The 16067-nt window shown below is 37.1% G+C and overlaps 1 protein-coding gene across 1 annotated transcript in view; it reads left to right on the top strand.

Annotated features, from left to right (window-relative positions):
- NAV2 (neuron navigator 2) overlaps window positions 1-16067 on the top strand; it is a 62845-nt gene that overhangs the window by 29100 nt on the left and 17678 nt on the right. The window contains exons 10-16 of the mRNA XM_084288071.1: window positions 4501-4553; window positions 6215-6238; window positions 6358-6432; window positions 9521-9604; window positions 10406-10517; window positions 11070-11215; window positions 13720-13892. Coding sequence (XP_084144197.1) covers window positions 4501-4553; window positions 6215-6238; window positions 6358-6432; window positions 9521-9604; window positions 10406-10517; window positions 11070-11215; window positions 13720-13892 — 667 coding nt within the window. The remainder of the gene's footprint in view (window positions 1-4500; window positions 4554-6214; window positions 6239-6357; window positions 6433-9520; window positions 9605-10405; window positions 10518-11069; window positions 11216-13719; window positions 13893-16067) is intronic.

Here is a 16067-nt window from a genome sequence, read left to right as displayed (position 1 = left end):
AAAAATTAATTTAGTTGTAAATTAATATTGTGTTGTTACTCGTCAGGCAACCTTCTGGTTGTATGAGGAGCAGCCAACCTACCTGAGCTATGAATGCACATCAAAACCTCCATATGGTTGCATACCACAAAACATATGATGCTCTTTGAGAAGTCAAGCACGGGGCAGGCTCTGTGAGTGGTTCATAGGAAGGTGACAGGATTAGCTTTTCAAGTCTTAAATCTCCTTTCCATCAAGCACTGGGAGTTTGGTTGAGTGTCAGTTGCTTTATTGAGGCAGCTCACAATGGTCTTCACTGGCTTGCGTTGTCCACTGCTGAAGCTCTGTACTTTAATTGCTATGAATAAAATGCCCTGCTGTTGCCACCCCTTACAGCTAGGCATGCATGGGAGCCCTGCTTTGCTCCTTGCAGGAGCCTTTAAGAGCCATCAGATGCCTTCCTGCAGATAGTGGTTATTCCGTCAGTTCCTGCCATTGGAAGGGATAGAAAATGTGTAATGGATATGGCTTCAGAAAGAATCAGGGCTAATTCATTAATGAATTCAGACGAACTATAACTCCATTACATTTAATTGTGTTATAGGGGCCTGTGGTTGAGGATCTTCCTTAGGGCTCGAAAAAGAGAAGAATAACCCTGAAAACATGTCTCTGCAGGCATTGACCTTTGTGTCATTCTCTCAGAAAGCTAGATGATGAGAAATTTTCAAAGATTGCCTGATAGTCAATTGCGTTCCATTCTGTGCTGAGTGGTTCTTTGCTTACTAAAGAGCACCTTAATATAATTGTTGAATGTAGAACAGTGCATCTGAGTTATATTTAGACAATTTATGGAAAGAGCTACCACAGGAAAACTCATTCAAGTTTTATTGAAGACATTGTCAAAAAATTGTAACCTTGGTCTTCTATTATTTTAAGTGTGCCTACGATTGCAGCTATTTTGTAATTCGGAAGTTCTTGTCCAGGAAAGAGGCTGGCTTGAACAAATATTTAAGAAGTATTACATGTTTGAGGGAGGGACCACGTAAAAAAGGAAGAGGGAAGTGTTAGTGAAGCCAAATGTTCTGCCGGGTGCTTTTCATTCATTTTATTAAAATGTGTTAGTCTTACTGAAGGCCAGGACAGCCCTGTAGCTCCTGCTTGTTTCTCAGGGAATGACAAGTTATAAGGTAGCAAACAGTTCTGAATATGGCACATATGTTATCCTGTGCTTTCAGAACTGTGAATGTAATTCACCTTCACAGAGTGTGCATGCCTGGAGATGAAAAAGTATTATAGAAATTAAATATGGTTAATGGGCAATTTTTTTTTATACCAATAATTAATTTTATACCAATCAGCCAGTGTCAATATAGTATAAATCCAGGTCTTAAATAAAGCTTACCAACCTACATCTTAATTATTTATTAGCATATGAAATTACAAGACATTTGATTCTTATTAAGTTGAGCAGGCACAGAAGTTATTCTTAAAATACATATATTTTTAATTTTGTCTCAATAGCGTGAAGTTCTGTCACATTCTCTCATAGAACAGTGCTTAAGTGGAAATGTTACGAGTCTTGCAGTAATTCTGCTTCTTGCTGGATTTTAGCACTGGGGAGATGCCAGCAGGAACAGCCTCCAAAATATTCAGAACTTCAGGGAAAAACAGCCTAAAACTTAACTGGTCTCTTGGCTCTCCCATTTCCCTGCTTCTGTAGTAGTAATTCCTCCCCAGGAGCTGTGTTGCTATTGGTTTGGCCCTGATGAGAGAAGGTTTAGCTTCCTAGGGAGAAGAGGAATTGAATTCATTTTTGAGATATAAATGCTGATTCCTTTTTGTGCTGAAACATCTGTTGTTTTTTCTACTCTTTGGACAGTTGATCATGACTAGACTATTTCTTTGCTAACATGAAAAAATGATACGTGCTTGCATATGCATTTATAGTGCTTTGAAATAATAGTTCCAAAACAATTTGGGTTTGTAGTCTACATGCAGATGCATGTTAACTGCAGAAAACAGGATTCACATCAAGAGCATAGCTGCCTTCAGGCTCCTAATTAAATAGCCTTAAAGTAGCCATCTGCAGGTACTTCAACAAGAAATTGCACAAAAATATTAACTCCTTAGCTGTCCTTGAAACTAGAAATCTCAAATTATATTCACGTTTTAATGATGTAGTGGTGGTGTTTTACAAGGCCAGGAGTATAATTCCCAGAGTTTTAAATTTTTTCATACTGTTCCTTCTTTTTCCCTTTGAAGTCCCCATGTGATCTTAAAAATTCCAGTAGGTGTGAACTTAAATCTGTTTGTCCCCCATTCCTTTGTATGGAGATGAGCTTCTTGTCTGAGCTGTTGTTACGGTCACTTCCTTAAATACGTCTCTATCTTTCATCTTTTACTTTATAGTAAAAAACTGCATAAAGGAATAGCTTAGAAAGACATAGCAAAATAATAATAGGTTGTCTGTGTGAGACCTTTGTTGGCCTTGTGCAATATTGTCTGTGCCTTGGGCATTTCATTTTTTTAAAAAAGTGATGCTAAAGATAAAACGAAGGTAAAAACAAAAGTGATGTGGAGATCTTAAATGCGTAACATCTATAGTAGGAAGGGAGTTAGAATAAGTGAGAAATGTTCATCTTGGAAAACGATGACTGAAGGAGGTGATATGATAATGTATAATTTAGTGCATTATGAAGACGATAGTTACCCATTACTCCAGTTATCCACCAAGGTCCAGAGACGCTCAAGGAACTTACTGACTGATTCAGCAGCTGGCCAAAACAACTAATATATTAATACTAATAACTGATATATTAATATATTATAAGAATATATTTATAAACCAAAGCAAAACTTCTTTGTTACAGACAAAAACGTGTTGGTGGATACAGAAGTAATTAAGCAAGTTAATGCTAGGTCACGGGAATTATGAAAAATAATGGTTTGAGTGCAGTTTCTGTCTCAGGAATTTCCATCTTTGCTGATTCCCAGAAGATACAAAGGTGTACCTGGGGAAAATCAGCAAGTATCTGCCTTGTTCTTATGTTTCTTTCCCCAAACATTGGCTGTGAGAATGTACTGCAGCCAGAGATGGAATATGTGATTAAACAGACCTTGGGCCTGATTCATTCTGGTTATTTTTATGTTCTTAATACAGCACAGTATTTAGCATCTCACTCTAAAGATCACTTTAATTGAAAACATTATTAACCAGAAAAAGCAAATGGGTGTGAGTTTTTTTTACTTTATTGTGGGTTTTTATAAATTGTCTTAAATTCCACCAGAAGCCAACTTAGACTTTGTTTACTTCTCTTTCCAGCCTTGCCTTAGGATATAATGTGAATGGGAAAACAGAACCCATTTATTTTGAATGTAGGAGAATTTCAGTAGGTAATTAAAACACAATGGCAGCTTTTCTAAACTTTTTTTGGCTGGAGTATTTAGATGAAAGAAAAAGTGATTAACAGGATTTCGTCTGATTTGTGTGAAGTTATCTGGTGTTTGAATGAAAGTTTCAGTAAAAGTAGTTTGTTTCTAAAAATAAGATAATTTATTTGTGCGTGTTTCAGGAACAGAAATAATAGCTTTAGGTGGTTGTTTCTTTTAATAGCATAACCAAAAAAAGATGGTGTTACACATGGATCCTAACACAGTGTTATGGTAACAACCTGAAGAATCAATACATACGGATATCTTTTACTGAATGCATATTTAAATGCAAAAAGTGCTTGGACTTGGTTCTTTTTAAGAAAATGTTTTGAAGCCATGTTTTCACTCAGGTGATTTTTCTACAAGAGAGAGAAATCACCTTGTTAAAGAAGTGTCATTGCCTTAAAGACGGACCAAAAAATCTGCAGGAATAGGGAGTATTCAGATCATTGACACCCATGATGCAGTTCCGTCATAGAGGTGGAAGGAAGATAAAGTTATTTTAGAGGATAATTCAGAGTCCCCAGATTAGACAGTGCTTTCTGGCCTGGGTGCTCCAAGTCTTCTGGAGTGCATCTCGGTGAATAGCGGAGCTGGGCATCACAGTTCTCTCTTGGTCTGTGATTTGACTGCATAAAGAAAACAACTCTCCTTCGATCTCATCAAAAAACAGAGGTCAAGTAGTTAGACTCAATTTTGTAGCCTCTCCTGCATTGCAGTTTATTTGTTCCTTTTTTAATCCTGAGTCTTAAGATAAGTCTGTCCAAAGAAATACTTATCTCTAACCAAATCTTCATTGAAACTTTTCATTTTCATCTTGTTGACAACACCTCGTTGTCCCCCCAAAATTTGTAATATTAAATTGTTAAAACAGCTTTACCAAATCAGAGTTCATGGATTGTGCTGTGTGGCCAAGTATTCTTCCTTCTGAACATTATTTGTGCAATAACATAATTAAGTTCATGATGGATGATGAACTTTATGAAAGTATTTCCTCATCAGGCAGGTAGCTGACAATAGACGATCTATGACGCTTGCTTTATGTGGTTACAGTATTTATGTTCAGTTTGTTAATTTTCTTTCCTCTAGTGCATGGTTCTTCTCTCTCTTTGGTGTCCAGTACATCATCTATTTATTCGACGGTGAGTATAACAAAATGAATTGTTTTACTTTATTAGTCAAAGTTATTGAATTGACTTGTTTTACAGTGCTAATTACTTTTGCCACTCAAAGAGGAGGAACAAAAGCACTGTTAATTTTCATTTTCATTTGTGTTCTGAGAGCTTTCTCTGAAAGAAATGTTTGTGTTCATAAAGATGCCCGTTCATATTTAGAAGTATTCTCGTTAAACAGAGATATTAAGGGCTTAAAAGCAGCAATTTTTTGTTTGAGTCAGCGTTTTACAACTCTGCTAAACAGGTTTCACTTAAGGACTTCCACAAGTCCAAGGAGATTTTGAACTGCATTACTTAAAACACCCCAATTTACTTTATCAAGTCATTGTAGCTTTGTACTAAATATTTACTATTAAAGAAGTTTGAATAAGTTTTCAATAAGGTAGATTTCAATAACTGTAAGGAAGCATCTGCTCTCTATGCCAGTAATATTTTTTTCCAGAAGTATGTATTCACTTAGGTTATCTGATCCTGAAGTAAAGCTTACTGAAGTTTGGAAATACAGAATTTTTTAAAATGCATGTTGCATTGGCTTATTTTCTTCTAATCTTCTCACAAAAGATCTTCCATTTAAAGCATGGAAGACTTCCTAAGACTACACCTGTGCTTTAGTGGGGACGTGAGACTGCAACACGTACACCCTGTCTTGCATAACTTGTATCTAGTTAGTTGGGGCGTTAATTGCAGTGACCTGGGGGCACAAGCAGCTTCCAGTCTACACGTGCTGCTAATCAGCACTGATGATTAAATCCCAGTGGCTAGTTTAATCCCAAACTAGCTAGTTTAAAACTGGATCATGCATTCCTGCCATGCTGTAATTTGAATTTTGGAGGTTTCTAAAAGCATGAGCTTTTTAAGAAAACAAAGAGTGAATAACAATTACTTCTGAAATATGTGTGAATTGAACAGAATCTTTAATTTCAAATTGTTATGCAAGTATGATGCAGCTTCACACTTAACACACATCCACGGCTAAAACAAGCATGTGTGACACGATTACATGGAAAGACTTGCTCTTAGAACATGTATAATTGTTTATGAAGTTGTCAGGCCAGCATCGTGTTTTCACATATCTGTTCCACTGTTAGCAGGCTACATGTGTAACATGGCCTTAAGACCTTGATGATAAATTGAAAATACTGCCTTCCATTGTTAACCTTGCCTCAATCAAGGTCTGTATGAAGCCAAAACAGATAACACAGTGGAAGGATGGAAAGCAGACCTTTCCTCTGGGCTGTTGTTTGTAGCCATGAGCCACGAGGAGAATAGTCAGCAGCTACTGCCTTAAGTTTCTGGTTTATGTGCTTGCTGTCCAAGCGTAAGTGGCTCTTAATAATGTGGTTTGATGGGTATAATTTTCATGGTGGCTCGTACTGGACATGTTTACATAAGGATAGCGGAGTGTCCAACTTTCTTCCGTTTGCTGGTAACTTCAGTTAGAAGCAAGCCACAGTAGCCATAATTTTATCATGCAGACCGCGAGGGATGCTCAGTACATCCCCTTTGCATAGTCAGATAACTAGTTATGAGTCCTCAGTTTTTCATCACCACAGTGCCTAGACAGCACAGGTTGTCATGATGATTATGTTGTAATATCCTCATATATTTTTTCTGGTTTTATTTTATAGCCTGAAGAGAAATGCCAGTCAGAGGTAAGAGCACATTGTGTTTGACAGGCATAACTGTTCTGTCAAGACACTCTGCATTTTCTGTCTTGCTGTTTTATTCTTCCATATTACGGTGCAGTAAAGTAATCTCTTAAAATATATAGATCCGCAAGCTACGAAGAGAGTTGGATGCATCCCAAGAAAAAGTTTCAGCTCTGACAACTCAGTTGACTGCCAATGTGAGTACAACTCCGAGAACAAACTCTAACAGGGAATGCATTTAATGCACCAATTACCACCACAGGTTTTCTAAGTGACAAAAAGATTTCATCTGTGTAACATTCAGTTCACATTACCTATGTGTTATAAAAAAATAACTACACACATGTGGAACCTTTCCAAAAATAACATCCTCTGTCCTACTAAATTATCTTATGCCTTCCTTTAAATACTGAATTATAGTATTCATTGTGCTTAAAACATCTGATAAAAAACACCGTCAAGATCTGAAGATGTTTTTATCAGAATCATTGAAGACCAGCTCCTTATTTATTTCTTTATGTTATAAATAGTGTCTTATTCTGATATTTGGGTGGGGTGAGGTATAAATGGTGTTTCTAATTGGTAGGAATCAAAATTGGTACAAACTTGGATTAAAAACCTTAAGGTTTCCTACTGCGTAAAGAAGTGGGCTAATGGTGGAATCATAAGTAACAGAGGCAGGAGGGGCTCTGAGAACCTACAGTTTACAGTTTCTGAAGAGTGAACATACCCTGATTTTTGCCAGTGTAGGTGATACTGCTTGTTTCCCCTGAGGAATTTGATGTTTAAGTAATGTAAGACACTTAGGGGAAAAAAAAGATCTTGAAGGCAGGGTGTTGGGGCAAGACTGTGTGACTGAGGAAGTTTATCTGTATGTTCTGTTCTGTAGTCACAGATAGGAGAAGTAAAAGACAGTAACTTGCTAGGAAAATAAGCATTTTAGAATAAATAAGCTACAGATGAACAGTGGTCAGATCGGGTCACACTGACATCTTCACTTGTGGGAATAGATCAACGTAAGAGCACATGTTACTGAAGAGAACATTCTCGTCCAGCAGTTCTTTGAGTAAGTACAATTCTAAACTTGACACAGTAAAGGACAGCTTTGATCTGATCAGTAACACCTATCATAAGAAAGATTCAAGGAGATATCTACTGTAGCGTTTACTGCAGGCATCACTGTGCTGCAACCACCTTGCAAAATAGAAATGGAAAATCAAGCATACAGTTAGTATGGAAGTCAAATAAAAGTGCTTTGACTGCATGTAACTTTTCAGACCCAAGAAGAAAAGAAACGAAATTTTAAAATCTTCCAAAAGCAGTTCTTACGTTTGCACCCTGAATACTAAAGGGACTGGATATGTGAGGTGTTTTTCATCCAGAAACATTTTTTTACATGCAAGAAAGTAAGACCAGATTCATTTGCATACAATTTTTTTATCCCATCATTAAATAACCCAGCTTCCATCCTTCATACAGAGAACTCATCAGCTATGCAACTCATCTAGCTCTGGCTTAATTTTGCTGCATTCTTCTTTATACAGTGTTCAGATTCGGCAAGCTGTTATTCAGCACAGGAGTTAGCAGCCTCTCTGCAAGAGCAGCAAGTAGCATGTGCTTAAGGAAATCACAGAGGGAACAGTGTCTGTGCAGTGACTCTTCTTCTGTGTGCCTATCCCAATTGCCATTAAATTGCCCTAGGATTTGTGCATGGTTACTACAATGCAATATCTTTGCAGATAGTAGATTTTACGTGTGCTGTTGCTGTACGTTTTCTTTGTTTTGCAGAAAGTTAGCATCATTTATTATTTTGAAAATACTCCATTTTAGCTTCATTCAATTTATATTTTTTTTCCATTTATGATACTTAAACTTCATAGATCTCAGCATACCCTTTATTTGTCCATAAATCAGCTGCAGCTTGCTGCAGAGATGTTGCTATAACTATCCTGCTAATATCTTTCGTTCTCTAGCCACCTCTCTTTACAGAACGTACATATGCTCCATATAAAAAGCCAGGTCTCATCCCAATGAATTTTAGACAAATAAATGTTGATTGTAAAGACCATGCTTTACAGACATTTACTTCACACAAGATTTCTTAAAAAATGAAATAATGATAATAACTAAAAAATAGGGGGGGAGGGCTTTACATTTAGGCAGTTTGAATTGACCTCTCTAATTTATCAGATATTTTCTGAGTTCTGCTCTATACACACTGTAGCCTTCAATGTTATTCTCAGGCTGCTTGGGACAAGAATTTGTGAAAAAGTTTCCCTCAAACTAGTATGTGAAAGTAACTGTTTTCTGTAGCTCACTGAAAATTTCCACAGCAATAATTTCAAGGAGCTTGATTTGGTTTCAGAAGGGTATTTTTTTCATAGGTTAGGGTCAAAACACGGGTTTGTATCCCACTATTAATCCATGTGGTACTTTTTTTTTCTGCAAAGCATTGCTGAGTAGTACTGAAGATCAGTTTGGCTTTTCCCAGTTCACCGCTCCCCTGCCTCCAAAAAACCTTTGTCTGATTTTTAAATAAACCTTTACATTTTCAAAGTAAGGTTTTAACTTACTTTTTGCTATTTTCTCACGGTCTGAGCTCTGCTTATTTTCATAGGGTCTGAGGGGAACGAGATGCACGTCCCTGTGTTATTGTAGTGTTTGTGTTTGTTTTCAATGTGAATGTGAGAACGATTATTTAGGATAAGTCAGCTGTGTGGTGATGAGAAGCCTGGAATGGCTCTGTGGAAGGTGGTGCCATTCCCTATATAATTAGGTGAGAGGATGTCCTTTGCAGATTGGAAAGGTTCCATGCAATTTTATGCATCAAAGCTGGGGGTAATACCTGCCAGAAAACCAACCTTCAGGAGATCCTGTACTGATGTGCCAAGTCATGGTGCTGCTCCTACTGCTATATCCTCGAAGTGTTTGGTAGCAGCTGCTGCCAAGCATGGCAGCATGGTTTATAGCCTACAACTGCATGACTTCGTGGTGTGCTGCTAGTATGAGTTCTACACAAATGGCCTGTCATTTTCTAAAATCTTTACATTGGTCTGTTACCTTCAGCATTTCTAATTTTCCACAACGAAGTTGTTCCTGGTAATTTGTTTGTAAACGTTTTCACAGTACATGCTCAAGTCCTTTGACCTTTCCAAATCACTGTTATTTTCTCTGGATCATTGACAAAACAAACAACAAATTACAGTAGTGCTGCATTTAAATACCTGCATAAATATTCTTGTTTGAGGAGAGAACGGAGTAATTTCTGTCTTGTTTAATTTTCAGGCACACCTTGTGGCAGCATTCGAGCAGAGTCTGGGAAACATGACAATCAGACTGCAGAGCCTAACCATGACAGCTGAACAAAAGGCAAGTTGGAGAAGTATTTGTGGAAGGTGCACTTATAAAGATGTGTATCCCAGATGGGCAGATCTGAGATGGCTTTTAAGGATTAAGTCACCGTTGTGCTTTATCTGACAGATTCATAGGGAGGTTTAACTTTTCATTCACAACAGGTAAATGCATATGTGGTTTAGACTAATTAACTGTTGAAGACCTTTTCTTAAGATGAGGGGAAGGGCACTGTCAGTACAGAAGCCTTCAGTTCTGCTTGCAGCGTTGTTGCTCTTCCTCCTTCTGTGGTGTGGAAGTAAATCACATACACTGTATGCCTTAATTTACTCAATTGTGGTGAAGGGATAAATTATAGTAAATTTTTTGACTAAAATACTTGTTTTTCCTACTGGGATGTTGTGACAACTGGTTCAGTTATTCCTATAACATCTTATTTTGGATACAAGTCCAGTATTGCATATTTTTGTAATAAATTTCTTCCCAATGCATCCACACCTGTGTGTCCAGATGAAACACTAAGAAGAATCATTGCAAGATAGACAACATAGTTGTTTTTGGACAGTGTGCTTGAATGTATATTACTTGTCTACCACAGAGCATGCACATTTCCTTGTATTGCAATAATTGAGCTATTTTGCAGACTATTGAGGATGTATTTCCCCAGGCATACTGAACCTCATTTACATTTTCTTGTACATACATATTCAATAAATTCTCTGTCAACTCCCAGTGCTCAGACTGAGAAGTAATGTTACCAAATGCAGTTTGGTAACACTACCATTTTTGGATGTATCATCATATTTTTTCTTATTTAAGGACTCCGAACTGAATGAGTTAAGGAAGACTATTGAACTACTGAAGAAGCAAAATGCTGCTGCCCAGGCTGCCATTAATGGAGTCATCAACACACCTGAGCTCAACTGCAAAGGTGAGAAACAAACACTGCATTTCACAACTGTGAAGTGCTCTTGGGACTTGAGTCCTCTTGGTAATATCTCATGAAACTCTGTCAGAGATCAACTTTGTCTCATGACCATGCTTTAGTTACCTGAGTTGGTATAATATGGGGATTTGGAATGGGTATCTTTGTAAATAGTGTGGTAAATTCTACAGAAATAAATGAACGTGTTAGAACTTGAGTGTGAGCTCAATGAAATTTACTGTAATCACTTAATATTTTACCCATCTTAGACACTGATGTGAAGCATCAGGGTGCAAAGACCCCCTTTTCAGAGCTGTCAGACATTTAGCTTTATTTTCTTCGGTGTTCTCTGTAATTTCCAATATGAGGTTTGAATGCAGTCTTGTCATAAATAACTTCTGTTGAACGGTCTGGGTCTGAGATTTTAATCTCACAGAAATAAGTATTAGGCGCACTGCTTTGAAACAAGCATCGTGTGTTTTTTTCCAACACTGTTGATTTGGGATTGAATGATTAATACAGAATACCAAATTTGACACCACCTCAATTAATGTTCAGGAACTGGAGCTGCTCAACCCACAGACCTGCGGATCCGAAGGCAGCACTCTTCAGATAGTGTCTCTAGCATTAACAGTGCTACCAGTCACTCCAGTGTGGGAAGCAACATAGAGAGTGATTCAAAGAAAAAGAAGAGGAAGAACTGGGTGAGTGCATTTTAACGGATTGCGTGAGGTTTTATGTAAAACTGTCAGGACACGCATGGTGAAATGTAGCTGCTTAGGTCCTCCTTCCTCCCCATGCCTCATGTAACAGGTCAGCACAAGAACTAGGCACTGTTTAAATCCTGTGTAAATACTCTTTTGAAGAGTTAATTGAGTCATAAGTGATGTATGTGCTTGTGTAGACTCTGTGTAGGATTGGATCTTATGTTAACAGCCAAAAGGACAGTCCTGTAGTAGAAATACCTGTCAAAGATCAATTCTGGGTAAAAATTATATGGTGTCCAGCCCCTCAGGGAAAACTCTACGTTTGTCATTAAAGTAAAACAAATCCATAAATGTCATTAAAGTAAACAAATCCACGACTACAAAAACGAGAGATTTTTTTTTCTTTTTGCCTCATAGGGCTTTCTTCTTTTAAGTGAACATTTTAAACACTTTAAGACCTCTGTTCGGAACGTTACTGAGGAGTTCCACAGGAAAAAAAAATAATTATTGTGATAAACAATTATTCTTCAAGATTTTGCAACACTTACCTTTCATTTCCCATTTTTCCTTCTTTGCTCATCATGTACTGTATACAAGGTACCGTGTACTGGAGGAAAGGTACAATATATAAAACTCCATTTCAAATTAGACCATAACTGCCTTAGTGACCTAGTCTGACTGTAGTTTGGACTGAAGTCCCTAGATCCTACATCGTACCCAGTAAAGCAATCCACCCCTTCCTTCCCACTGAATTTAAATTTCCCTGGATCTTTTGGGAGCTTTTCTGTATAGCTACAAAATGTGGTTTGAGCTGGTAAAGTCTTGATTTGTATTTGCACAATATCCTGACAGAAACATTTCTGAAACTCCCTGGACTGTAAAAAATGGCTTTTTTGAGCAGATTCTTGGTTTTATTTCTCTTTTGTCACAGTGGTTTCACTTGGATATCTTGCTAGCTCCTTCATAACGGTAGTATTGCTTTAATGCTCCTAAAATCATTAGATAATTTGAAACAGTGTCATCTCCACATCGCTCTTGTGTGGGGTTTTACAGTAGTTAGACGGGGTAAATTGCTGCACCTTGTAAATTGCTAGCAACTCTTTTAGTTTTTGTGACACAGATCTTTTATAATGGTTAAGCCTTAGTTAAGATAAACACTTTCATTTTTTTGTTTTAGCTTCTATTCTTTGTTATTGTAATGTAGTAGATACCATTCGACGTCAGCCTAGGTTTCTCATTCATCACACAGCTATCTCTAAAGAAGGTTAAGGAAACATTTCCTTATTATAAACAGAAGACAGGACAATATCTTAACCTTGGTATTAAATTTGAGTACATCATTGCTGTAAAATGGTGATGGGAAATTAAATCAGTAATTTAATGAGAAAATAGTAGTCTTACTTGTACATTGTTAATTTCACAAATACTGATGAAATTCTCAGCCAAAGACCTTTTGTTATATATAGAAGCAGTACAGCTGTCCACACAGGGTTGAAAAAACAAATTTTCAACATTTCTCATCATAGGAATCTTTGTCTAGTATAAAAATAACTTTCATCTTATATTAAGCCAGACTGCTTTAACTGGTGTTGAACTGTAAATTCAGCATAACATCAGTTCAGCCACATTAATATTCATTCTATGAGTTTTTTGGTAAATGGCAGGCACACAGGCACATTAAAAAAAATAAAAAAAAATCTATATATGTATATATATATATATATATATATAGTTGCAGGTGTGTAGAGATTATTCAGTATTTTATCCTGGTGAAATACCTGTTCCTGCAAGGAAAAACATAATGTTAATATGGTTGTTAGCCAAAACATGGCATCTGAGCCAAGGAGAAAACATAACTTAAGTAGTTAAGAGGTTTGGATCTGGTGTCTCCCTCAAGTAACGCAAAAATGACTGAATGTTGTTTGAAGCACCTATTTTTAGAAAATACAGGGGTTTAGTTTTGAAATAACTCTTGGTCTTTATTGATAATTGGTCATGTTTGTCTTAGAAATCCAGAGCTTTCTTTATCGCTGGCTTTATCTGTTAAAACGTGTCTTTTTTCCTTCCCCCCACTTCCTTTTGCTTGCGCTTCTTCCGGCAGGTCAATGAGGTAAGGAAGACCTACTTTAAACTATGAGATACAAAGCTAACCCATCCATTTACATGACTAACCATTTCAGCATCATTAACCTTGTCTGAGCCATGTTATATTATAGCCACAAGTCATTACAGTGTTGATGTAAAGCTTGTTTCACTGAACAGAATTCGCTGTAAAATATTAAAAATAGGAAGCACTGATATCCAGTCATATTGACCTTATTAATCTCATATAATAGTTGCAGAAAAAAAAAAGCTTTTTGATTACCTTTTACCTCTGTTAAAATCTGTGTGAGTATGGCTTTGTTGTTTGAAATATTTGCATGTTAGAGTTTTCCTCTGTGGCTTTTTTGTCTGGATGAATTCTTCATGATATGCCTGCTGTTGTGGTCTTGTTTTTTCAGTTACGCAGCTCCTTCAAGCAAGCTTTTGGTAAAAAGAAATCTCCCAAGTCAGCATCTTCTCATTCAGATATTGAGGAGATGACTGATTCTTCATTACCTTCATCACCAAAGTTACCGCACCATAACTCTACTACTTCAACACCATTGTTGAGAGCCTCCCATTCCAATTCTCTGTAAGAGTTTTTTAATATTATTGTTATTATTTATTTAATGGAAAACGTACTGGCAGGCATCCTGCTGTACAGGTAGAGGGAAAGAGAAATACCATCTTTTGGACAGGTGCAATGTTTTCAGTGCTAGCTTTACAGGGCATCTTCAGGTGGCTTTCCAGAAACAAACAATGGCAAAATATACCCTCCACCATCCCATCCTGTTCGGTTTCTCTGAATAAGGATCTGCAAATCTGTGTAAGCACTGCAAGAGTTTGACAGCTGTTCAGTTGCGTGTAATGCTAAAACCAGCTGTTCACCATGAGGCCACAGCAGAAGACACAGTGGGCCAGGCAGGATTGTCTTGTAGTTCTGGACTGGTCTGTTGCCACTGGTTGGTCCTACTCCTGAGCATTACTTGCTTTATCTCCCAGAACGGCCAAGTTTATTTGGTAAAACCCTTAACCCTGTCATAGTGGCAAAACAATGAGCAAAGAACAAACATTTCAGCTACTGTTTATTTTACATGTTGTGTGCCCTAAGGAGACTACAGGCAAAAGATAGAAAAGTGGAATTTGTATATTCAGAGAGTTCAAGATAGGTAAGCTGACTTGCAACATGGTACCTTTCCATTAGTATCCAAGAAGCTAAAAATCTTTGTTTCTTTACTGTAGTGTTGTTTCATATTCACTGGGGAGCTTTCTCAGTAAAACATATTGAGTATGAAGAGTATTTATAATTTGAGTAACCTTGGAGTGCAGAACTAATTGGATCTCTAGCTGTTAATGAAACAAACCAGGCCAAGTCTGGGATTTTTTTTTTTTAATTTATTTTTTTTTCTGTTGGCTAAAGGCAGCAGATGTTGTGCTAAGCTGCAGTGATGATTTCCCAAGGAAGGTCACAGACAATGTTGGTGTTTCATTTTGGCTACCTATGAAATAAAGTTAAAATGGTCTTACTGTGCTGTTTTGAATCTGCAGTCACATTTAGAACGTGCTTGGAGAACTTTGTAAAACAGATTTTGTGTTAACTTTATCAGTAGCTTCTGCAATTGATCAGGATAAATAAATACAGAAAGATGGAAGAGGCTGTATTGTGACACGTGTAATTATCAGATGGCCTTACAACCTTGTAAATAACATACAAAACTTCCAGCCTGATTTCAGTTCAAAGGCATCTGAGTAAATATCCAAACTTGAAATTTTGCCCATCACTTGTTTTCCCATGGAAAGGTGAAAAGAATAGCAATAGTTTCCAGTCAAATAATAGTGATGAAATGTTAGTATCAGAAGATAATCCTCCATGAATTTTTTAAAGCTTCTCCAGTCTCTTGAGCCTAACTGAATGAGCTTCTGGTGTCTACAGCAAATTGTGTTTTAGAACTCTAAGGCTGGTAAATTGTTAAATGATGATCCCGTCCGTCATCAGTCAAAATGCTGTGTGCATACATCACATCTTGACAAGAAAGCCAAAGGATTCAACATGAGAAAAGAGAGAAAACTGAGGGAAGGATAGAGCAAAAGTCAAACTTCTACATTTTGGCTTACTGGCTTTTTGGTGAAGAAAACATCTCTCATTAACCTGATTGAAGGAGAGACATTTTAAATGAAATCTCCCTCAAAGCATGCAGCTGGGTCGTTGATCTTTATATAGATACACTTATGAATGAATGTGCTGAAATGTTACTCGTCTAGAATCTTTTTTTGTGGGAGGAGGGAAGAAGAACGCCACCAAAAATTTTTTGAGCATGAGTGCTTTGAAGCAAACAGGAATTTATCACGCTTGAATAGGTGTAGAGTTCCAAAGCCCTCCAGAACATTTCAGGGAAACCCAGCTGTGCACACCTGGTGAGCTTTAAATCTTTCTGTAAAATCATCAATCTTCAACCAACTACTGTTACTACCTGCACCCCCTTAATTTATTTAGATTTTGGCTTTAAAATAGTTCTTTTATGGCAACTACCATGAAAAAAGTAGACTGTCCAATAGTAGGTGATTTCCTGAATTCTGTTTCATATGCTGATTACAGAAAACTAACCCTCAGACTTATTTTGCTAAGCTGTAATGTTTCCATGACCTATTTAATATCTGATTTATGGTATCACTAATGCAGTAAGCCAAAACTGTTGCCTACTCCCTGAAGAATATATTTTTTTTCCTCTTTTACTAATAAATGCTGGTGAAGCACTGTCTGAAAAGT

The sequence above is a fragment of the Netta rufina genome (assembly GCF_964035555.1).
Source record: "Netta rufina genome assembly, chromosome: 5".
NCBI classification, from domain to species: Eukaryota; Metazoa; Chordata; class Aves; order Anseriformes; family Anatidae; genus Netta; species Netta rufina.
Note: the sequence above shows the minus strand (reverse complement) of the source record. Positions and strands in the feature narration are given on the sequence as shown.